General features: G+C 39.5%; 2 protein-coding genes across 8 annotated transcripts in view; both read left to right on the top strand.

Annotated features, from left to right (window-relative positions):
* The window catches only part of LOC130927114 (claudin-14-like), a 12,557-nt gene extending 4,694 nt beyond the window's left edge, over positions 1-7,863 (top strand). For 2 of the 6 annotated variants that reach the window (XM_057852683.1, XM_057852682.1), the window contains exons 2-7: positions 2,638-2,756; positions 3,321-3,425; positions 3,618-3,716; positions 5,164-5,367; positions 6,170-6,431; positions 6,504-7,863. In XM_057852683.1, the coding sequence (XP_057708666.1) occupies positions 6,198-6,431; positions 6,504-7,007 (738 nt within the window). In that variant the 5' untranslated portion in view covers positions 2,638-2,756; positions 3,321-3,425; positions 3,618-3,716; positions 5,164-5,367; positions 6,170-6,197 and the 3' untranslated portion in view covers positions 7,008-7,863. Of the gene's footprint in view, positions 1-2,637; positions 2,757-2,782; positions 3,271-3,320; positions 3,426-3,617; positions 3,717-5,163; positions 5,368-6,169; positions 6,432-6,503 lie in introns of those variants that run through there. The other 4 variants (XM_057852684.1, XM_057852685.1, XM_057852681.1 and 1 more) reach the window with 4 other exon arrangements.
* Positions 7,856-23,735, top strand: LOC130927112 (high-affinity choline transporter 1-like). 2 transcript variants are annotated; one of them, XM_057852674.1, is made up of 9 exons: positions 7,856-10,050; positions 11,456-11,675; positions 11,747-11,860; positions 19,008-19,163; positions 19,392-19,540; positions 19,637-19,780; positions 19,921-20,074; positions 21,931-22,148; positions 22,368-23,735. In XM_057852674.1, the coding sequence occupies exons 2-9, from the start codon at positions 11,492-11,494 to the stop codon at positions 23,016-23,018; spliced, it is 1,770 nt and encodes a 589-aa protein (XP_057708657.1). In that variant the 5' UTR covers positions 7,856-10,050; positions 11,456-11,491; the 3' UTR covers positions 23,019-23,735. The 2 variants fall into 2 exon arrangements, with proteins under 2 accessions (XP_057708657.1, XP_057708658.1); XM_057852675.1 differs by lacking the exon at positions 7,856-10,050 and having other exon boundaries at positions 11,120-11,675.

Genomic DNA, 23,735 nt, shown 5'->3' with positions numbered 1-23,735 from the left:
TGCTCTCGGATGGAGGGGGGCGCCTCGTATCGCTCCCGTCGTCCGCCTGAGACGCGTTATTTTCGGCTGTGACTTGAGCTGACGGCCGGTGTCGGCACAACACCGGCCCGACGAGTGGTGGGAATGACTCTTGCTAAGCTTTTCAGGAATACAGGGATCCCTCGTTTTTCGCGGTTAATGAGGACCAGAACCCGCCACAATAAGTGAAAACCGCGAAGTAGCGCCCCCCCCTCCCCATTTTGTGTGCGTGTTCAATGTATTTATTCAGATTTTACATTGGAAAAAAGATACATCTATATAAGACATGCTTTTTCACTTTTTTCACCAAAGTATAATTTATAAATGGTTTTCAAGCACTTCAAAATGTAAGAATTATGATAGGTTTTAAACATGTTACCGCCCCACCGAATTATTTTTAAACAAGAAGAAAGTAGTAAGAAAATGCTTGGCTTTATTAAATGCTTCATAGTGAGTCTACTCAAACCCTCTCAGGCTTTGTTAAACGGTGATTAACACATGTGCAAAGTTTTTCTTTTTATATATTTTTTTTTGTTTGAAGCAACTTATTTGATTGAATAATAAAGACACAAATGTCCTAGCCAAAATGTGGCCCAAACGCAAAACATTACTTCAAAGGAAAAATTTGTTTCAATCAAGAAAAATAGTTTTCAAATTTTTGTCTCAAATTTATTTTTGCAATCAAAAACAATTTTTTTTATTGAAGTGACTTTTTTGGGATTAAAAGTATATACTGTATTTTGATTGAAGCAACTTTGTTTTTTATAGAAGTAACTTTGTTTTTTGATTGAATAATAAAAACACAAATCTACCTCCATCGTTATTGAGAGAGAAAGAAATTAAGAAAGCTTTAAAACTAAAAGCCACCGGGGAGTCCGTTTTTTTTTATTTATTTTTTTTTATTTATATTTCATTACATAGACATGCCTCGTAGGGAAAGGAGATTGAGGGATAAAAAAAGGAGTTGGATGAGGCTGCTAAAGGCAGTGGATACCTCATCAGCTGGGTGAATAGCAGACCTGGTAAGAACAAGTTTGCAAGGATAGTCGGGTATTAAATACAATTATAAACACAATTACAATGTTATTTTTCTATAAGATTTTATGTCATTGCTTTATTAATCATTAGGTGCTAGAGTTGTTAAGTATGGGTAATAATGAAATAATAGTTTTGAGAAAACTGTGCTTTTGGTGGCTCAGTGACCATCTGATGTGGTTTGTTCTCAGATGAACAAGTTGAGGAAGGAAGTTTCGATGCAGAGGTTGAAGGAAGAAAAGAGGCAGACTGACTGAGTCACAGCCAGAAAGTGTTGATGACAGTTTTGATTTCTATTCACTGTTGCCCCTTCCCAATTAAAGTATGTCACAGTCGCAGCCAATTATTATCTAAAGCTGGTTAAAATTGAAGTTATGTTGTTTTAAGGTGTATTAAATACTTGTTCATGTGCCCCTTTTGATCTACGAGCACCCGCCCCTCCACCGGTCTCTGCACGGCCCTGCTGAAACACAGTGTGGGTCGACAGAGCTCAATATTTTGTTGGGGTGTACAGTGTACTGGAACATATTTCCTCCACACCCTTCTCACCTTTTTAACCCCTGACCCATTTTCATGCCTGATATCGATAAACTTTGGGGATGCAAAATATCACGGTATATCACCATTTGTCACACCCCAACTCATCATGCATTAACTACCCACTAAGCCTGAACGATATATCGTTTAAACATCGCCATCGCGATGTGCGTGTGCGCAATAGTCCCATCGCAAGCACGTGCGATAGTTTTTCTTTTTTTTTGATCCACATACGCCTCACTTTCTGGTCTGCGCACAGCCTCCTACCCTCCCTCTCCCAGCCTTTTGATCCTCTCAGTCACTGCGGCACAACGATGGCTTTGATCTGGCCAAAGAAGCAGACTTCACACGGGCATCTGTCAATCATCGTTTAACTTGTTAAACAGTTGCAAGGAAGCCGCGCTGGAATGAATGTGTGTACTGTGGGGACGTTGGAGACATTTAAATGCCAGAAGTGATCATAAGGAGTTTGAAATTTCTACATGTCACTTCAACGGTCACAGCTAAAGTAGATAAACAGAAGCATTTAATAAAGCCAAGCATTTATCTGCTACAGTACTTTATTCTTGTTCAAAAATGATTTGGTTGGACAGTTATGTTTAAAACTTATCATAATTATGACATTTGAAGTGCTTAAAAACCATTTATTTATATACATTTTTTAAATCACTTTGGGGGGAAAAGTGAGAAAAAAACATGTCTTATATGTATCTCTTTCCAATGCTAAATCTGAATAAATACATTGGGCACAAAAAACACACACACAAAAAAAAAAAAAAAAAAAAAATGGGGGAGGTGCGCTACTTCGCGGTTTTTCACTTATCGCGGCGGGTTCTGGTCCCCATTAACCGCGAAAAACAAGGGATGACTGTACACTGTGGTGATGGTGAGTCATCTAAAGTCTTTCCAAACAGCTATTTAAGTCATCTTGTGAAAATTTCTTGAAAAAAATATTTATACATTTTTTTTTTATATCGCAATATAATATTGCAATATATCGCAAACCCAAAAAAAATCACAGCAATTGTTTTTTCCAATATCGTTCAGGCCTACTACCCACTGTAGTATGCATGGATATAACAGAAAATGGCTTCAATGGACCCAGGAAACAAAGCACGTCTGAGACAGACACAGAGAAAGGAGAACGAGAGCAACAGATTGAACAGGTACAGAAACAAAAGTGTGTGCCTATTTTCATAGCCAGTTTTTATGTTTCGAGTGGATCAGAGCTTATTTGCTGCATGCGTTTGATGTGACTGTTGTCACATTCATGACACTTTGGCTTTACTTGTAAATTTTTATTTTTTGGATGTTTAAACCTTATTTTCTCTATTACTAGAGGTTTAAGAAAGGCACAACTTGCACAATTAAATATTCTGTGCAACTGTATTTCACATGAAGGTCGTTTACACGAGGCATTTTCATTTGCTTCAAAATCCTTGAGTTCATTGCATATTAAGTTGTCAAAGACTTGTCACGCAAGACAATGTACTGTATGTGGCTCGGGACACCCAGATACATTGTTATCCTTGAGTACATTGCACAACAGCTACGCTTTGTTGCTAATCACTGGATTATTCCTTCGAACTAATACTATTAGGTGTTCCACATTTAAATTGTGTCTCCCACACCACAGACACGCGTCGCAGAAGATCATTACCTTAGAACTGAGCATCTACAGTGAGCTGAATTCTTGGAAGAATTGATTAAAATGTCTTGTTCTCCAACAGGTTGTGTGCTTTGCTTACAGATGGATGACAAAGAGCAGCTATGTTCTTAACGGGAGACAAGAGCGCAGATTCTGCTTTTAATGACAGTGCGGGGCCGACGTCAAAGTATGTATAGCATTGATATGATGCATGTGTTAAAAGTTCACGAATATGTTTGATCATAACATGTACAGTATGTACGTATGGATGTAGTCACTACCAGTACTGTAGAAAAACTGTTTTTGCTGTTTGTTACAAGAAGACATTGCAAAATTACTATAATTTCTAACACTATGTGTTTACTACCTCTTGTCTAAGGCCAAAGCATCGATTGTTTCTCGACCAAATGCACAATCTTCATTCCTGTGACCACAGGTTTATCTCTCATACTAATATTACCACGAGGCCGGTATTCAGGTGTGTTTTTACTGCAGTCCTTCATTCACTTTTGTCTAATGATTTCACTCTGCAGGAAACAAAAATAGTGAAACCTAAAAAGTATTACAAACATACCTACATAATCCTTTCCAGGATGTGGATCGACATCTGATCAGTTCATATTTCAGAGTAAATTTTCCCTCTACAAAGAATGGAGGTCAAGTCACTTTATGTCTAAAAGCTTATTTATTCCAGCCTCAGGTTTACACAAGTGACCAAAGCAACACAGTATTTAAATGTCTTTTGCTAATACTGTTTTGTATAATACACTGCCCAAAGTCTCAGGAGAAGTAAACATATTATGGTCATCAGAATGGTCATCAGGTCTTAAGAGATTCCACTGTTTTTTGGGGGTTTTTTTTACTCAACCGTCGGGTGACTATATTTGATGGTTAAAAAAAATAATAATAAAGACCTGGCATCCACATAGATGGACATCCCATTTTGGGCCGTGTACAGTAGGCCACTATATTGATATGTGGTGTGGAAGTGTGGCCTACATGACCCAAAGTGTTGTGCCCACCTATGTGGATGCCAAGATTATTTATATATGTATTTATATTATTATATTATTTCTTGATTATTATACATTATTATTGTTTTTTTTAATCAATTTTAATTTGTATGTCTTTTGTAATTTATTAGAATGATAAATTAATAAAATGTTGATTAAAAAGCTGAATTACCTTTTTTTAAACACAAATAAAAACATAAATACTCTGTAGATATGGCCCCCAATAATACTTTAAAGTTGTTTTTATTTCTTATAGTGTCATTGCATGCCATTGACAACAATAGACATCCAATTCATTTAAAATGGCAGGGCTATCACAGATAATTTGCTTGCCAGCCTCTCCCAATCAAAATAGATTGGATGTCTAACGCCGTCAATGGCAGCCAATGGGTAAAATGAGTGCCCTATAAAGGGTTATTGAACAGATACCAAAAACAAATGCTTTGCTTCAATAAAGAGACAAGTGTATTACCGCTTGCCAGGACAATACACTTTATAAAGGATTTATTATCTGTGAAATGAAACTGTTAGCAAAAAGGACACATGCCAAATTTAGCTAGGCATTGTTGTGAAACGGTTGTCTTTTCTCAAGATCCATTTCCCCTTGACCTTTAGTTCACGACACGCAGCAGGAAAAAGACGAGGTAAATGCTTAACTGAGAGAGTTGAGCTGCTGTTTTGTCAGTCTTAGTGATAGGTGAACTTGTGCACATTAAAAATTGCACAACTGGTCAGACTATTAAAGAGGCTAAGGAATTTTCAAAGTGAGCGTTTTATATCTGTACAGTACTCCAAGCTTGGGTGGTTTCTGTCAATGTTTAATTTCTTCTCTCCGGAGGGGCGGTGAAAATGTTAGCAAATAAACTACTGCGGCATAAGCTCCTGAGAGAAGCTGAAAACTGCTCTCATTAGTTACAGATGCAGACACCTGCCAGTCAGTGGAGACTGATGCCAGAATAGTTTTAGCTCCTTCACTTCACACTAAAGGAATGGCTGGGAGTCCGTGACAAAATGTAAGCTCTCTGGAATTGACTGCTTCTGCGGGGAGTGCCCTTCGCTTGAAGAATAAACCAAATCTGCAGCCTGAGGGACTCGAGAATGCATCTGTTGTTGAAGGTATACAATATTTAACTCAGTGGCTACCATTGACGGCACTAGATGTCCAATTCAATTTGACATTCGTTCATTTTCCCTCTCCCAATCAAAATGGATTGGACTTCCAGCACCGTCAATAGCAATATATGAGCATTTGCGTACAAGGCTTCGCTGTTCTAAAGACTTGCACAGCCCAAACCGTTTGACCGAATTTTCACACGACGCAGGGAATTTTTCGAACGACCCCCAAAGAATTTCCGTTTGCCCATTAACGTGATTTTTTTTTTTTTTTTTTTTTAATGTTTGTTTTTTGTTTTGTTTTTTTAAATAAAAAAATTTCAAAACGGTACTTGTAAGGGTAAGGGGCATAAAAGTTGTACACAGTATTTGGCAAAAATGTAAGGTTTCCCGGTTCGCCAAAAACTGTCCCAATCATTTCTGATTGGATGCCATTGACAGCCATGTACGTCCAAATTTCCCATTCATTTTCAATGGCAGGAAAACAAAGTTTCTTGTTATTTTTTACCATTTACCATTACAGCCTGTTGACATTTTGTGAGCTGATATCAACAGGACGTGTCCCCCAAATGGATATCAAAAGCACATGTCCCCCAAATGTCCCCAAATCAACAGGAAGTGACCTGATATCAACAGGACTTGTCTCCAAAATGTCCCCAAATCAACAGGAAGCGACCTGATAGAGCTGTATCTTTAACATATGTGATAAAATATTTACATGCAATATTTACATTTATTTAGTTCTCATATGACGTGATCATGAATGCTCGACTTTTAAAACTATATCCATGTGATTTTTTTACAGCTCGGGAGTCTTTCCAAGTGAATGAAACATGGCCAGCTCTGCTGTTCAGCTCCTTGGTTTTATATTGAGCCTGCTTGGGTTTGTGGGAACTTTAGCTGCCACTCTACTCCCACACTGGCGAACATCAACCTATGTTGGCTCAAACATTATCACAGCAACAGCCTATATGAAAGGTCTGTGGATGGAGTGTGTGTGGCACAGCACAGGTATTTATCAGTGTGAGGTGTACAGATCTTTACTGGCGCTGCCGCAGGATATGCAGGTACAACTTTTCTTACAACTTGAGTGAACATGAGTAAGAATTTTGTTTTGAAATGTCTTTTCTCATCATTAGGCCGCACGTGCACTTATGGTGCTCTCCTGCGTCTCCTCCACCCTGGCAATTGTGGCTTCTGTGATGGGGATGAAGTGCACCTACTTTGCTCAAGGCTCATTAATTAAGTCTCCACTCGTGATGAGTGGAGGGATATGTTTTCTCTGTGCCGGATTACTCTGCTTGACCACTGTGTCCTGGACCACCAATGACGTGATCATAGATTTCTATGACCCCTTACTTCCAAGTGGCATGAAATACGAAATTGGCCTGGCGGTGTATCTCGGTTACGCGTCAGCCTGCCTCAGCCTGTGTGGGGGAGTGGTACTGATCTGGAGCAGCAGCGGTGAACGGTCACCGAGGTTTCCCCAAAGGCAGATGAGTCAGCCAACATCCCCTCCTCCTTATAACAACAATTTCACTCCAGCACCCCCTTACAATCCTGCAGAGGCACTAAAGGACAATCGCGCACCGTCACTTTTCTCAGTCTCCAGCAGTGGTTACAGACTTAATAATTATGTCTAATGTCTGTGGTGATGCTTGCTTGCGATCAGCACACCTAAGCATAGAATAGAACTAAAAAAAAAATGCCAAAAAATGTCAAGTGAACTTGTCCAATCACACAGACACTCAATGCAATGTGGCTAAAGTACCACTAGATGGCGACATTTATCAGTGAATAGAAACTAATGACAACCTGGATATTTGTAATACACACTAAATTGTTCTCTTCTTATATTATAACAAGTATTCGCATTCAAAAAATGACAATGCACATACATCCTGAATGTAATGTCTATTAGAGGAATGCATCAGAAACACTATAAATCGTTTATCATTCACATCCTTTCCAAACATGATTGATTGCATTTATGCAATTGTTTTAAAAATATATATGTAAATTAATCTGGATGTTGTGTTCTCCCACAAAGCATCTAATTGGCTTCGCACAAGCAAATTTGTATGTACTGTATAAGGAAAAACTCCCAATTAGAGCCCCAGTGTGAGCCCGTCAACCTGCACAGCAGCTACTGTGCCTGTCATAACATTGTAGCAGATCAGCCATCACACTTCTAAGCATATATTTCCTTTGAGTGGGTATTAATTAACAATAACTTATTTTGCAGTTGGGTTTTTATGTTTGTTGTGTTTTTGTTTTTTTATCCAAAATAAGTGGTCTTGGTGCCTGTTTTTGCCCATCAATGATTGATTGATTGTATTAACGGTCTTAATCAAAATTAGGCACTATCTGTTGTAAGAGTTACGGTATCATCCTGGCAAATTTGTTTCAGATGTTTTCTATACTAATTCTTGAACTAAACTAGATTACCAAACAATTTACAAAGGTAAGTCTCCCCAACTACCCACTAATTTGATTTAAGAAAAAAAAAAAAAAAAAAAAAAGACATTTGTAAGTTAAATAACTAAATCAACCTCCATACAGTAAAATCTAAATTTTAGTCACATGTGTTGTGTTGTGTTGTGTTGTGTTGTGTTCTGTTGACTCCCATAAAAACTAAAGAAAGCAACTCCTTCCTTTATAGGCAACTCTCTATCTTCAGCTACCCTCAACTAGTCTTTTATGAGCAATAAACCCAGGTAAACTCAATCGGAACTTAGTTTTGACATACATTTCTCCAATAACATAACTCCCCCTTTGAGAAAAAGGAAAGTAATTTGTTGGCATCAAGATTTGAGTTTTAATAGGCCTCAAAATCATATACAGTATCAATAATATACTCAATGACATGTGAGTCACCATTTTTACAGCCCAGTTACATTTACAGACTTTGTCTGCCACCACATCAGACTCCTTCACCTTTTCTGTTGATATCCGCGTCAACGTGTTCAACAGTCATATTTGACTTTGGAGACAAAGCAAAGTCACGTCACAAAATCATGCGTGAAATCTGAACTCCACAACCAGGGCTGTCAACAAACTTACCGGGGCCCGGGGACAAGAGACCATTATAGAGCCCCCCGCACCCCCGCCACCGGCTTGTCACGACAACATACGCAGTACTTTTAACGCTTTGCAAGCAATGACAGTGTAAATTTTCAAATTATTTAATTTGAGATTGACAATTAAATTTAACAGACTGTAATGTGATGTGACACAATATAAACAAACAATTTCCATCTATTGTCCCTTGTAGGCTACAACACAATACAACTTAGAGTGCTATGTCTGCCTGCTAAGCAACAGAACAGTCTCCCATCACCTTCTCCTCGGCTCAACGCGAGCAGCATGTCTTGTCATACAGCAGCTCAAAGGCTACAAGCGGCCGTTGACACTCGAATCGGGCTTTGGTCACAGTGATCGCAAATGTAAACGTTCAGTGTTAGCGGCTGTTGTTCACTTACCAACATCACCGTCCACAGCCAACTCTAGCCCTAATTCTCTGGCTTCTTGTCCCCCTTTTAAAAACTTTATTTTTTCTCATTCACCTTTATGATCTTCATCTTTTTCTTTTCTTTTTTCTTTCCTTTTCTCACACCCGATTCATGACGAGTCGCCATGTTTAGAGTTTACAACAATGACAGATTGTAATTTCCCTCCCGCTTCAGGGCACTTACATAGTATAGCCTTGAGTGCGCTAGAACGGGGTCAAACCATTCTCTGCTAAGACGGGGGGGTTGCAAAAAAGGAAAAAATATATATTTGAAAAATTTAATATATTACTTTTTATATATCCAGTATAACATAATCAGACAATGATTTAAATAAAAAAGAAATGTAAAGTAAAATGAATTAAGGGTCATTCAGGGGCCCCTATGGTCATGAGGCCCGGGACATCATAAGCGACGGGCTTGTCCACATCACAACTGAAGTTTTTATGGCAATATGTCATCACCTGTTGCACAAATAACATACTTACCAAGAGTCAAGCTATTGTCTTCTCATCATCTGTACCACCCCATAAATCCACATGACATTCAGAGATCGTAACTTGAGTACCACACCCGAGATTTAGTGGTGTGGATTTAAAACGAGTGATTCACAGTTGCAGACCTGCAAAGTACCCTATAAATTGGAACCATGGACTCGCAAATCATTCAAATTAACAATTTTATAAGCAGTATCTTCCCAAATATTTTTGAAAAGTAACCAAATGTACATATTATCAATTGCCAATATGATGTTCATATATTGAAAAGCTCTGCAGGCAAGCCTGCACGTCATGCCACTCTCTATTAGTTGCTATTTTGGTCCTCCCCTGGAAGACATTTATCCAGCATCTACCCACCCTGACAGCATCCAATAAACCCACCACTCCCATTCATCTCCACACCCTCGACGAACCACCCCCACCCACCTTTCCACTCTCTAGCCCGTTCCCCAGCTCTCCCTCTCTCTCTCTCATACACACTCTCATTTCCCGCAGATGTGCCAGAGATTTGGAGACTTAAAATCACTGTAAGATAATTCTGTTTGGAGTTTCAACACTACAAGGTGAAATATTCCCTCAATCCAACAGGCGTCTTTTTTCAATTAAAAAAATTGGATCCCACTTTTGATTGCTTTTAGCTGTGGTTACCAACTCAATTGTGTTTCTCCAAAGAAAAGGTGAGAATGTTTTATTTTCATATTTTGAAATTCCTAGGCTATTATGCATGTAGCCATAGTAATGTTGATTTAAGGACAGATCAATACAGTAAAATCGCTCCCAAGAAACCATGGTGTCAGCCCAACAGGGAGCCTCAAGGTCTGTTTCTTGGGATGCGGCGCATTGAGTTCAAACGATGACTCTATATTAACTTCTCGCTTCCCTTTGGTCGTTCACATGTCGCATTTTACTTAAATAAAACGTACAGAGTTTTAAAAAATAATAATAACAATAATAATAAAAATTGTAGAGAACATTCCTTAATGAGCTAAATAGTATATATATATATATATTTTTTTTTTTTTTTTAAGCCTGATCTGCAGCACATTAGAGTTCACATCTTTAAGTGCATATTTTGATGAGTATATTGTACTTAAACCTTTAAAAAGAGGTTTTCATAGAAAATAAATGTGGCAAATTGAGTGAAAACAGTAACCTGTTCTACTTTTCAAAACGGGTTGTGAATAATGTGCAATGTAGTTTGTGTCGAATGTTTCAATTTTTCATGTATACCAAATAATCAGAAATATTTAAAGAAAACAATGTGTTTTATTCAAGTGATCATAGGATTATTGTTATGAGATCTGGAAATGTGTATAATGTTTACAACTAGAGAAATCTGTACTAACAGATGTGTTTGTCATTTCAAAATGATTTTTCTAAGGCACCATAATAGAATATAGTAATTTTGTGTCATTGATTCCAAACGGCATGATTACAGCCATATTAAGACAGATTTAAGTCAGACAAATGGAAATATAAAAAATAATTCAGAACATTATAAACCTATTCTCGTGCCTACTTACAAATATAGCCTGAAAATCTTACTTTTTACCTGAGGACTGTAAATTTGTTGTATTATGTTTTTGTGAATATTATGTGTACAGTGGGGAGAACAAGTATTTGATACACTGACAATGGTGTATCAAATACTTGTTCTCCCCACTGTAGATGGAGGTCCATTCATTTGACATTTAAATTGGTATTTTTTACCAGCATATGGCATCACAAATCTTGCATCACAAAGACTGTATTCTCTTTAATATGTCTCAGAGAACAACTGAGAACAGTATATATGGCACGAAAGCATAGCATTCAGTGTCAGGTTGTCAGCTTTCCAGTATACGTTTGCATGCCAACTATCCTTTACCGCTTGACCTGATTGTTTTCTTTGCCTGTCAACATCAGTAAAATCCTGTGTCTGCGATACGCAACTGGTTCCTCCGTCTCGTACCTGACATTTTTAATTAGCAGGATTTATCTCGAGATACTTTTGGGGATGCTAAGGAAGGGACGCTTGGTGGTTTTTCCCAACTATTAAAGTTGAAATACCTCTGCTTGTTTCTTCCATTTCTTTAACTGTAGTGTTTCCTCAATGAGCACTTGAGGACACGGAACAAGATGACCATCCACGTCGAGGGTCTGGTGGCCATTGTAGTTTTTTATCTGGTGATTCTCTTTGTGGGCATTTGGGCAGCGTGGAAAAACAAGAATTCAGGCGTAGGTGATGGTGGCGACCGGAGCGAGAGCATCATGGTTGGTGGCCGGGACATTGGCTTGTTTGTGGGTGTATTCACAATGACTGGTGAGATTTCTCAAATTTTTACCACGGAAACAACTATAGCTTGTTGATATGTATTTGGTCTTTTCTTTCAGCTACTTGGGTGGGTGGGGGCTACATCAACGGGACAGCTGAGAATGTCTATTTACCTGATTATGGCTTGGCTTGGGCCCAAGCACCCTTTGGATATGCTCTCAGCCTGGTACTAGGTAAGAACTACTGTAGGAGTGGGAACCTCAGGGCACCTCACGATACGATACGATTCGCGATACAAGGCTCACGATAACGATTATATCACGATACAGTGATTATCGATATATTGGTCAGAAATTGGATACATGACATTCTACGATACAACTGTTGAAACGGACAAAAAAAAAAAAAAAAAAAAAAGATATTTCAACATAGAAAAAATACTGTTTAAGTCATTTATTAAACAGTGACACCTTTTCTGTGCAACATTGCTGTAAAATATAAATCTACTGCAAATTGTGCCCCTGCACATATAGAGGAAACCAACCATGACCACTGATATCGCTTGGAGAGATCATGATGAATGGCACCCTTAATTTCTTTAAAGTTTTAAATCTTTAAAAAAATAAATAAATAAAAAGTGCCGTAGGTGTCAGCAGTTGAGCTTGGAGTGGGGCAATGATAAAATTGGTGGGTCTTTTCTTCGTATATGACCTTTGTTGCTTGGTTTGACCACTTCCGCTATCTGCTTCAGCATTTAAGATGTCAGACTTGCTCAGTCACAGTATCCCTCACCTTAAAAACAACAAAATAAAACAAAAAATATTAGCTACTTCATATCGTTTGAGTTGAAATCCTGATTTTTTTTGTGTTGGAAGTATTGAATTAAAAAAAATATGAATTGAATGTATAGAAATTAAAAATTCAATAATTACCTATTTTTAATATGTAGGCTACATTAATTATCATGCACATCACTTTATATATCTTGGAACCTATTCAAACCATTTTTATAGCTTATTGTATCAAAATGACAGTAATAACAGTTTGTGTTGTAAACTAGATGGAAATTGGTTCTCAAATAAATCGGTAAATTCATGTGGGCTTGTTCGATATTCATTTTCATCCAGTTTAGGGTCCTGGTTTATTTTATATCATTCAACACCAAATGTCATCAAAATAATACATGTAAATTAAAAAGTCAATTACATTCCAAAACTTTCTTACCTCAAGTGATGAAAGCGAAGCTCACAAACACCAGTGTCCACTACGTCACCAGCTCCCAGTGAAACTTATTTTTCTTAGACAATTCTTGCATACAGCAAAGTCCTTGTTCACCTTACTTCCTTTCTTGTTGGTGTAAAATCTAAAGTGTGTCCCCATGTGTGATTTGTAGCAATATTTTTCTCATTTTTTCCTCCACCATTCTCACGGAGCTTTTTTATTTTTTCAACCCACTTGAACCTTCCTCTCTTCTTCTCTAGACAACTTGTGCGCACTTTACCCTCACCGCCACTCCCGAGCGCCCCTAGTGGACCGCCAAGGAATTGCTCAACAAACATTGAGCACTTTACAGCATCCATACTCCATTGTATGGCCAATATGTTAAATAAAAGTATCGATTCTTGGCGGGAGCATATCGATAACCCATCGGGTTGCAAAATATCGCGATATATCGCTGTATCGAGATATTGTCACACTCTTAAACTACTGAGCATCTGAAATTAGGCTTGCTCCTTATTCTTTTACCATATGTATATATGTGTATATATACGTATATACACAGCTGTTGTACAACTGTAAAAGTGTTATGTCAAAACATAGGTGGAGTTTGACTTTCGGGACAATGAGTGTTTTTTGTTTCCCATCATTCTTGAGGGGAATTCTAAATCAGGGTGCTTAGGCAATACTTTTCGCCAAGATCGTCATCCATTGAATATGGTACGCCCACCGGTGTCGTGCCAATGTAGTTATCCCAGTCAAAAATTGTATCCCCTGGGCGGAGCGATATGGAGGTAGATTTGTGTATTTACTATTCAATCAAAAAAAAGTTGCTTCAATTAAAAAAAAAAAATGCTTCAATCAAAATATATATTTTCAACCCCAAGAAAAGTCGCTTCAATCAAAAAAAAAAAAAATATTTGAACGCAAAAATCCAAAATAAATTTTAAACTCAAAAAAATACATGTGAAAGCTTTTTTATTTATTTATTTATTTGTGTTTGGGCCACATTTTGGCTAGTACATTTTTGTCATTATTCAATCAAAAAATAAGTTGCCTCAAAAAAATATATATTTTCAAAAAGAAAAATCACTTCAATCAAAAAAAAAAAAAATTCAATGATGGTGAAAGTTTTGAATGTGAAAAAATGTTTGAGATTGAAAAATTCACATTTGAACACTTAATTTTTCATCGAAAAAGTTTTCGTTGATTGAAGCAATCCTTTTTGTGTTTGGGCCACATTATGGGTAGGACATTTGTGTCTAAATCATTTAATCCCCTAAAAAGTTGCTTCAAACAAAAAAATATATTTTCAATCAAAGACAAAAAATCCTTTGAATTTTTTTTTTTTATTTAGGAAATGACCTTCTAAGTTGCTAGTCACATGATCTATTCGAAAAATAATTTTGACCCACTATAAAAATATATTTTTTTGTTCATTTCATTCATTTTTGTTGCAGTTTAACTGCTTTACGACTATATATATATATATATATATATATATAGGAAAGTCAATTGCATGCAATGACACTTTTTGCCCCCGCCCCCCCCTTGAAATCCGCTTATGGGTCAAAACACACTTTAAACACTCCAATGATTTTGATAATAGATTTTAGTAACTTAATAAAATACACGGCCTTGTTAGCTTGCAAGCTAGCTGCTGGCCAGTGCCTGTTGTTGCCGTGTGGAAAGCCTCTGTGGGATAACTATCAGCCAACATAGGCTTTAAATGGGTATATTTTCACGTCTCAAACGTAGGGGCAAGTATGCCATCCATCCATCCATTATTTTCCGCTTAGTTCGGAGTCGGCAGCTTTAGCAGGGAAGCCCAGACTTCCCTCTCCCCAGCCACTTCAGCCAGCTCCTCCGGCGGGATTCCAAGGCGTTCCCAGGCCAGCCGAGCGACATAGTCTCTCCAGCGTGTCCTGGGTCGACCCCGGGGCCTCCCGCCGGTGGGACATGCCCGGAACACCTCTCTAGGGAGGCATCCGGGAGGCATCCCAACCAGATGCCCGAGCCACCTCAACTGGCTCCTCTCAACGCGGAGGAGTAGCGGCTCGACACCAAGCCCCTTCCGGATGACCGGGCTTCTCACCCTATCTCTAAGGGAGAGCCCGGACACCCTGCGGAGGAAACTCATTTCGGCCGCTTGTATCCGGGATCTTGTTCTTTCGGTCTCGACCCACAGCTCGTGACTATAGGTGAAGGAAGGAACGTAGATCGACCGGTAAATCGAGAACTTCGCCTTTTGGCTCAGCTCTTTCTTCACCACTACGGACCGGTGCAGAGTCCGCATCACTGCAGACGCTGCACCGAGCCGCCCGTCAATCTCCCGCTCCCTCCTACCCTCACTTGTGAACAAGACCCCAAGATAGTTGAACTCCTCCACTTAGGGTAGGATCTCATCCCCGACCCGGAGAGGGCATGCCACCCTTTTCCGGCTGAGGACCATGGTCTCGGATTTGGAGGTGCTGATCTTCATCCCAACCGCTTCACACTCGGCTGCGAACCGCCCCAGTGAGAATTGGAGGTCACGGCTTGATGAAGCCAGCAGCACCACATTATCTGCATAAAGCAGAGATGCAATGCTGAGGCCACCCAACTGGACACCCTCAATGCTTCGGCTGCGCCTAGAAATTCTGTCCATAAAAATTATGAACAGAATCCGTGACAAAGGGCAGCCTTGGCGGAGTCCAATCCTCACCGGGAACGAATTCCACTTACTGCCGGCAATGCAGACCAGACTCTGACAGCGGTCGTACAGGGACCGAACAGCCCTTACCAAGGGGCTCGGTACCCCGTACTCCCGGAGCACCCTCCACAGGACTCCCCTAGACACACGGTCGAACGCCTTCTCCAAATCCACAAAACACATGTAGACTGGTTGCACGAACTCCCATGCACCCTCGAGGACCCTGCAGAGGGTGTAGAGCTGGTCCACTGTTCCACGGCCGGGACGAAAACCACACTGCTCCTCCTGAATCCGAGTTTCGACTTCCTGACGGACCCTCCTCTCCAGCACCCCTGAATAGACTTTACCGGGGAGGCTGAGGAGTGTGATCCCTCTATAATTAAAACACACCCTCCGGTCCCCCTTTTTAAAAAAGGGGGACCACCACCCCGGACTGCCAATCCAGAGGCACTGTTCCCGATGTCCACGTGATGTTGAAGAGGCGTGTCAGCCATAACAGCCCCACAACATCCAGAGCCTTTAGGAACTCCGGGCGGATGTCATCGACCCCCGGGGCCTTGCCACTGAGGAGCTTTCCAACAACCTCAGTGACTTCAACCCCAGTTCCCAGACCCTGCTTCCTCAAAGGAAGGTGTGTCGGTGGAATTGAGGAGGTCTTCGAAGTATTCTCCCCACCGACTCACAGCGTCCCGTCTACGCCCACTATACACAGTGTTAATGATGCACTGCTTTCCTCTCCTCGGACGCCGGATGGTGGACCAAAATTTCCTCGAAGCCGTCTGGAAGTCGTTTTCCATGGCCTCGCCAAACTCCTCCCATGTCCGAGTTTTTGCCTCGGCGACTGCCGAAGCTGCAGTCCGCTTGGCCAGCCGGTACCTGTCAGCTGTCTCCGGAGTCCCACAGGCCAAAAAGGCCCAGTAGGCCTCCTTCTTCAGCTTGATGGCATCCCTTGCAGTTCGGGGATTGCCGCCACGACAGGCACCAACTACCTTACGGCCACAACTCCGATTGGCCGCCTCAACAATGGAGGTGCGGAACATGGCCCACTCGGACTCAATGTCCCCCACCTCCCCCGGAACAAGAGAGAAGTTCTGCCGGAGGTTGGCGTTAAAGCTCTTTCTGACAGGGGATTCTGCTAGATGTTCCCAGCAGACCCTCACAATACGTTTGGGCCTCCCAGGTCTGGCCAGCATCTTCCCCCGCCATCGGAGCCAACACACCACCAGGTGGTGATCAGTTGACAGCTCCGCCCCTCTCTTCACCCAAGTGTCCAAAACATGCAAGTCGATCATCGAACTGCAGCCTAGGGTGTCCTGGTGCCAAGTGCACATATGGACACCCCTATGTTTGAACAAGGCAAGTATGCATATTGCGGAAAACACTCAGGTGACTTGAAGTTCCGCTCTGAGACCCTCAATTTGGCCAAATTTAAAAATTGTCCGATATGCACGTGTGATACATCATTGGAAAGCTTAAAATCTCAATTTTCTGGGGGAAGAAAAATTTTGAACAAGAGGACATTTTTAAAAAAAAAACTGCGAAACCCTAACTGGAGGTGAGAGAATGAGAGAGCAGAATTAAAGACACATGATTTTAATGAGATATTATTGTGTACTTACCTTGTTTCGATCCAAAAACTCCATGTAGCATGTATCACCGAGTGTCAAGACACAGATGTGAATGGCCACAGACGGAATTTGGGGGGATTTCACAGACAAGGAGTGGTCGAGATGTTCTTTTTCATATATTTCCCCTTTTAAATGTTTTTTTTTCTTCTTCTTAGTTTGGCTCAGTTATTTATCATCCAACATATCGGGGGAAATGCTACAGTAACAAAAAAAATACAGTTAAGCGATAGTTATGAGGTAGATATCCGTGACTTATTTACAGACACCTTTTTTTTTCAGTGTGACGTAATTTGTTTAAAAGTTTAAAATATGCAACTGAATAATTTTTTTAAGTGTTTTCTAACCTAAAAATGACAGACATTTTAAATAATAAATATAATTACTTACCTTCTATTTATGGCTGGGTTGAAACAAAAGCGGTTGTGCTACGTCTGTAAGTGGGGGTTTCCAGGATAAAACGGACAAATTAAAAATAGTTCGGGGGCTTCATGCACCATGAATCTGCTATGGCAGCATATAGGCATATTGTTCTATCAAACACAACCGTTCATTTGGCTTAAAATACAGCAGTTTATTTTAAAGAGGGGTGCAAGAGCAGAAACAGCTTTTTCAATCTTGTCTGTTTTTTCCGCCATATGCATAAGAAATATTCTAGACAAAGTAGCATCCATTTTTCAGTGTAGCCTGGTTTCAAGTATTCATCAGATACACCTGTAGTGTTTGAGAGAATTTTTTTATTCTTCACTTTTATAGCCACATTTCACACGAGTTTACATGGCGGTTTTTCATTATCAAATTTTTCATATTTTTTTTAACAATACTGTAAACAATACTGTACTCTTCACTGTGGTGAAGCAGATAACTAGATATTTTCACTATAAGCGGAGTTTGACTTTTGTGGCTGGGGCAAAAATGTTGATGACCCCAACACGCAGTGTCAGCAATAAAATTAACCTACAAGATATACGCTCGGATAGTAGCTTAGCCCATGCTAGTACATACAGTGTGCGAGCGTGCGCATTTTTGTGTCTTACCTAGTGGAGAATTAGACGCCGCATCCGTTTTGACTGAATATTCCAGCTAGGAGCATTTATAATCATAAGTTGAAATTGAGCGTTTCCCATCATTTTTTAGGGTTAACGTCTTTAGTGGAGCAACTGAAACTCCGCTCACTATTTCGGCGGTGCTCTCTGGCGTTTCATAGTCCACTTCTTCAGTCCTTGGTTCTCGCTCAGTAGTTGTTGTTGCTTTTGAAAGCTTAGGTTAGAAAAAAGTACGTTTATCCATCTTGCCTCTTATGTCCTCAGGTGTTTTTGAGGGTGGGGGGCTATGCAAAGCAAATGACAGTCTCTAAGGTGGTAGTCACATTATCTCTTTGAAAAATAATTTTGACCCATTATAATTTTTTTTTTTTTTTAACTGCTCACATCATTCATTTTTGTTGTTTGTTTTATTGCTTTACAACTTTTATAGACAACATTTTACCGGCAAAGTCTTAATTTTAAATTCGTTGTTTGGAAAGTCAATTATATGCAATGACATTTTATGCCACCGTGATTTTAACTTTGATGCTGCTTGTTGAGGCTTGTCTGTGTTTTTAACTGATTGGTTGCCATTAACAGCGATAGATGTCCAATCCATTTGAACTGGGAGGGAAGGCAGTGAATGGTAGCCTCCCAGATCAAATTGATTAAACGTCTACTACTGACAAACTAACTTGACTACATGATTGGGCGTCTTATTGTCAATGGTACTGAAATGGTTAAAGCAGCGTTATTGTACAGTCGTGACAATTTTTATCAAATACACCTTTTTAAATTATTATTATTTTACTTGTTACAGGTGGTCTTTTCTTTGCCAAGCCCATGCGATCTCGTGGCTATGTCACTATGCTGGATCCTTTTCAACAGCTCTATGGCAAGAGGATGGGGGGGTTGCTTTTTATCCCTGCTGTTATGGGTGAAATCTTCTGGTCTGCTGCCATTTTATCTGCCCTGGGTAGGTCATTTGTGAGTGCTTTCTAGGCCAGTGACTCCAAAACACTTTTTTTTTCTATACAAGTAATGTATTTTGATCATTTATACTAGTATCACATTTGTGATACTGTATTTGTATTTTATCTTTCATGACAGTTCTATAAAAAAAGAAAAAACAAATGAAATGATTAAATGTATTGAATGATTGAATGAATGATTAAATATATTATTTATGAATATTGACCTATAGGAGCCACCTTGAGTGTGATCGTGGACATAAACATCAACATGTCAGTGGTGATCTCAGCTCTGATTGCTATCTTCTACACTCTTGTGGGAGGACTCTACTCAGTTGCCTACACTGATGTAGTGCAACTCTTCTGCATCTTTGTGGGTTTGGTGAGTTTCACAATAAAAAACTTGACAGGCATATGACAATAACAGATTACTTATATTATAAATGTAATATTTCCATTCTATGTTATCTGAACATAGTGGATCAGTGTGCCTTTTGCGTTATCCAATCCTGCCGTGTCAGACATCATCGTGACAGCCAGGGAGGCAATCCACCAGTCACCCTGGCTGGGGAAGGTTGATCCTGCTGACAAATGGCTCTGGGCAGATAATTTCTGTTTGCTGGTAAGTTACAGCTGTCATCCAGAAGATCCTCATTGAAACCACTAAATCTATCAGTGTTTGTAGATTTGATGTTCATATGGGGGCAGGAGCACTTGATGAAACTTTATTAGAAGTAAAAACAATTGTATTTCTGTTTCTAGATGTTGGGGGGGATTCCCTGGCAGGTCTATTTTCAACGGGTTCTTTCTGCCTCTTCAGCTACCTACGCCCAGGTCCTTTCCTTCCTCGCTGCCTTTGGTTGTTTGGTCATGGCTGTTCCTTCTATCCTCATAGGAGCAATAGGGGCATCCACTGGTAAATATACACTGCCATATGTGCTGGGTCCTTCGTTTGCTTTCATCTACACTCATGCAGTACGTAGGGCTTCCCCAAGGATGGGGCGGATGTTCGGCTAAAGTAATCTGATCCACTATGGGCAAAATGAATGAAGTCTTTTGTTAAAGTCAATAACCATGTGCAAAAGAGTTTGGCCATAATGGAGGTCTGCATATGTAGATGTGCTGGAGCTCAACTTGCCAAGGTTGTCATTTTGTTCTTCAGACAGCAGATAATTTTCATCAAAATTAACTACAATTATGTTGGTTGAAGCCAAACACTGCATTGCGTGTCATCATATTTGTCGTTTTTTTTTCACAAAAACATCCAAATTAGCGCAAATTAGGCTGAATTGTTCACAACGAATCAATCTGTTGATTAATTTGCTCATAGGGTAAACGTCCAATCCATTTTGAATAGGAGAGGTTGGTAGCACTGCAGTGTTTGAGATCTATGCCATACCTTTTCAAACTCAGGAAGACCATACGTATGTCAAAACCATCAATCATTACTGAACCATCACAAGATAATCCACACATCCCAACCTTTATCGAACAAGGACATTTGAATCAAAGGAAACCGAATGCCATACTGGGTTGTTTACAGCATCCGAGCTTTTATCAGATGTGTAAATGTAGACGCCTACTGTGACTCCAGGGTAAACAAGCAGCAGAAGCATCAGGCTACAGCAAGTGCGGAGCCATCAGACCGTACACATTTAGTGAATATTACATCTGAAGACGAGCTAATTAATCTGGTCTATCTGAAGCTGTTGTTTGTACTATATAACCATGCAGCGTTAATCAGTCACTGCTTGTTTGAGGAAAATGTACACCTCCAGAGAATGAATTTTTAAAACCACCCAAAGAAAGTATATCACATACTCTAACAAGGAACCAGGTCTTAGAATAATCACTTAAGTATTAAGCAGAGTCAAACGTGAATCCAAGTGACCCGAACACAAAAAACCTGAAAGATTTATTGCAGTCACTTAGAAATACGCACTCAAGTTTATGTTTATTCCACTCTCATGATGTTTGATTTTGTTCCGTATTCCCCCACTGACCTCTTTTTTCTTTTTTTTTTTTTGTCTCCTCGGACAAAACGTCTTTGCTCTGCCTTCTTTGCAGAATTTTCACGAAAGCATTCACATCGACTTTCATCAGAAGTGTTTTATGCTGTAAAGCATTCAGCACTATTTTTTTTTGTATGGCAGGGTTCCTTCCACCCTCTTCAAAGTTAATTAGTGACGGTGAAAGGGATACAGACCCCCTCTGGCCATAAAAGAGGAGTCATTCAACTAGTTGTCAGTTGACATGTCATCACAAATGTTATGAAAATATTTTTTAAAGGTCGAAAAGTTCCCTAGTGTTGCTTAAATGAATTGACAACTATTTTCATAGTTGTTGAATCATTTGAATGAGGTTGACCTATTTATTTTTTAATTATTTACATTTTTTAATTAAAAACAAAGTAAAAGAAGAAATAAGGAAAAAAATATGTTTTTTTTATTTTTTTCATATTTAGTTTTTACTTTTGTTTATTTATATTATTTCAAAAAAGGAAAATACAGTAAATGTTCTTTTTATCTTATCACTTAAAAAAAAATACATTAATTAATCAACTAAATTATTTAAAAAAAAAAAAAATATTCTCTGATTTCTGTAATCCTTGACCTTTCATTGAGGACTACAGAAACGTAAATTTTATTCAGTGAGAAATATGAAGCCGATGCACATGACACTTTCGCGTGCTATACAAATAGATTTTTTGACCTTGCTGAATCCTAAAAATCTAGTGAGACATAGATTTCAAATTTCCATCCTTATCTCCAGACTGGAACCAGACATCATATGGGGCCCTCCCTCCAAAAGATCGGGATGAATCCGACATGATTCTGCCCATTGTGCTTCAGCACCTCTGCCCACCTTACATCTCCTTCTTTGGACTGGGAGCTGTATCGGCTGCTGTCATGTCATCTGCAGATTCCTCCATTCTCTCTGCCAGCTCCATGTTTGCCAGGAATATCTATCAACTTGCCTTTCGACAGTCGGTAAGACTACGATTTGTCAATTACTGGAGCGTTTGGTAGCAGTAATGTATCGGCAATTATATAACCATTCCATCGTAAGCGTTACTTGTTAATTGGTCTTGAAATAATTAAAGGACATTAAATTTATTGTGTTTGATAGAGCAGTCATATCGTCAAAATATCTCCATTAGTATTTATTTGATGAATGCAAATTCCAATGGCTCTGTAATTATTTTCTAGGCATCGGATCGTGAGATCGTCTGGGTGATGCGTCTCACAATCTTCGTTTTCGGAGCCCTCGCCACTGCCATGGCTTTGTTAACAGGAACAGTGTACGGGCTGTGGTACCTGAGCTCGGACCTTGTCTACGTCATTGTCTTTCCCCAACTTCTCAGTGTCCTTTTCGTCAAAGGAACCAATACCTATGGCTCGGTGGCTGCCTATGTCTTTGGTCTTTTGCTACGAATTGGCGGAGGAGAACCCTATTTAAAACTTCCGCCCTTCATTTATTATCCTGGATGGGTGATCCAGGAGAAAGTCCACCACCTCTCTGGTGATGTAGAGCATTTTGTCCAGCAGAGATTCCCATTCAAGACAATGTCCATGGTGGCATCCTTTTTGGCAAACGTGGTATTTTCCTACTTGACAAAGTACCTATTTGAAAGTGGTACGCTGTCACACAAATATGACTTCTTCGATGCTGTGGTCTCTAAGCACAGCAAGGAGATCATGGACAAGGCCACACTGGTAAGCCATGATAATATCATTCTCTCAGAGATGGCGCCTGTCAAACAAGCACTGGGTGCATCCCTGGCGGCAACCTTCACCAATAGAGAGGTCCTAAGTAATGATGAAGTGTCAAGTCCTGAGGAGTTTCAAAATGAAAACTAGGCGCTAAAAGGCACAACTGAAGGGAAACTCACTACTGCCACACTAGGAGTCAAAGCGGTAGGGATCTGCAATGGCTTCCAAATGATCCTACATGTTTTATTTCATGATAATTTATGTTAAAGGACCTCATGAATGTTTCTTGGTAAATCCAGGTTGGAGGCTACAAAGGTAAGACCTGATAATTAGAATTGGAGATCAGACATTGGAAAACAATATTCTGGTCTACAGTTCCAATTGTAAAATGGCAAATTTCAGTGACATTTATGTATGTTGTTTCGCTGTCTGTAATGTTATTGTGTGTAGCAGAGAATATTCCATGAACCAAAAAATAGTGTCAAAACAGAATGATAGGTTTTCTCCCCATGAGTTTAAGCATGTATTGTAGTGAAGGATCTTTCCTTGATATAAGAAGTATATGATGCTGCCTTTGTTTTGGACTGCTTTGCCAAGAATTTGACAGGTTGTCAAGAATAATGTATCTTGAAAATATCCCCACTACAATCATCAAGTGCCACTAAAAGTAATTAAATACGTTTATGAAGAATAATGAAAGAAAATAATTCGAGAATAGTGCAATAAAATACCGGGACAAATTGTCTTTGTCTTGCAGACTGTACACAAGTTATGTCAGAAAAATTCCAGGACTGATTTCACTCAACATGTATATCAAATTCAAACTTTTCACCTTCATTGCCGGAGAGAGGATTTACGAGTAGT

Source organism: Corythoichthys intestinalis, chromosome 12, assembly GCF_030265065.1.
Source record: "Corythoichthys intestinalis isolate RoL2023-P3 chromosome 12, ASM3026506v1, whole genome shotgun sequence".
NCBI lineage: Eukaryota > Metazoa > Chordata > Actinopteri > Syngnathiformes > Syngnathidae > Corythoichthys > Corythoichthys intestinalis.
This window is presented reverse-complemented; position numbering and strand designations above follow the sequence as displayed.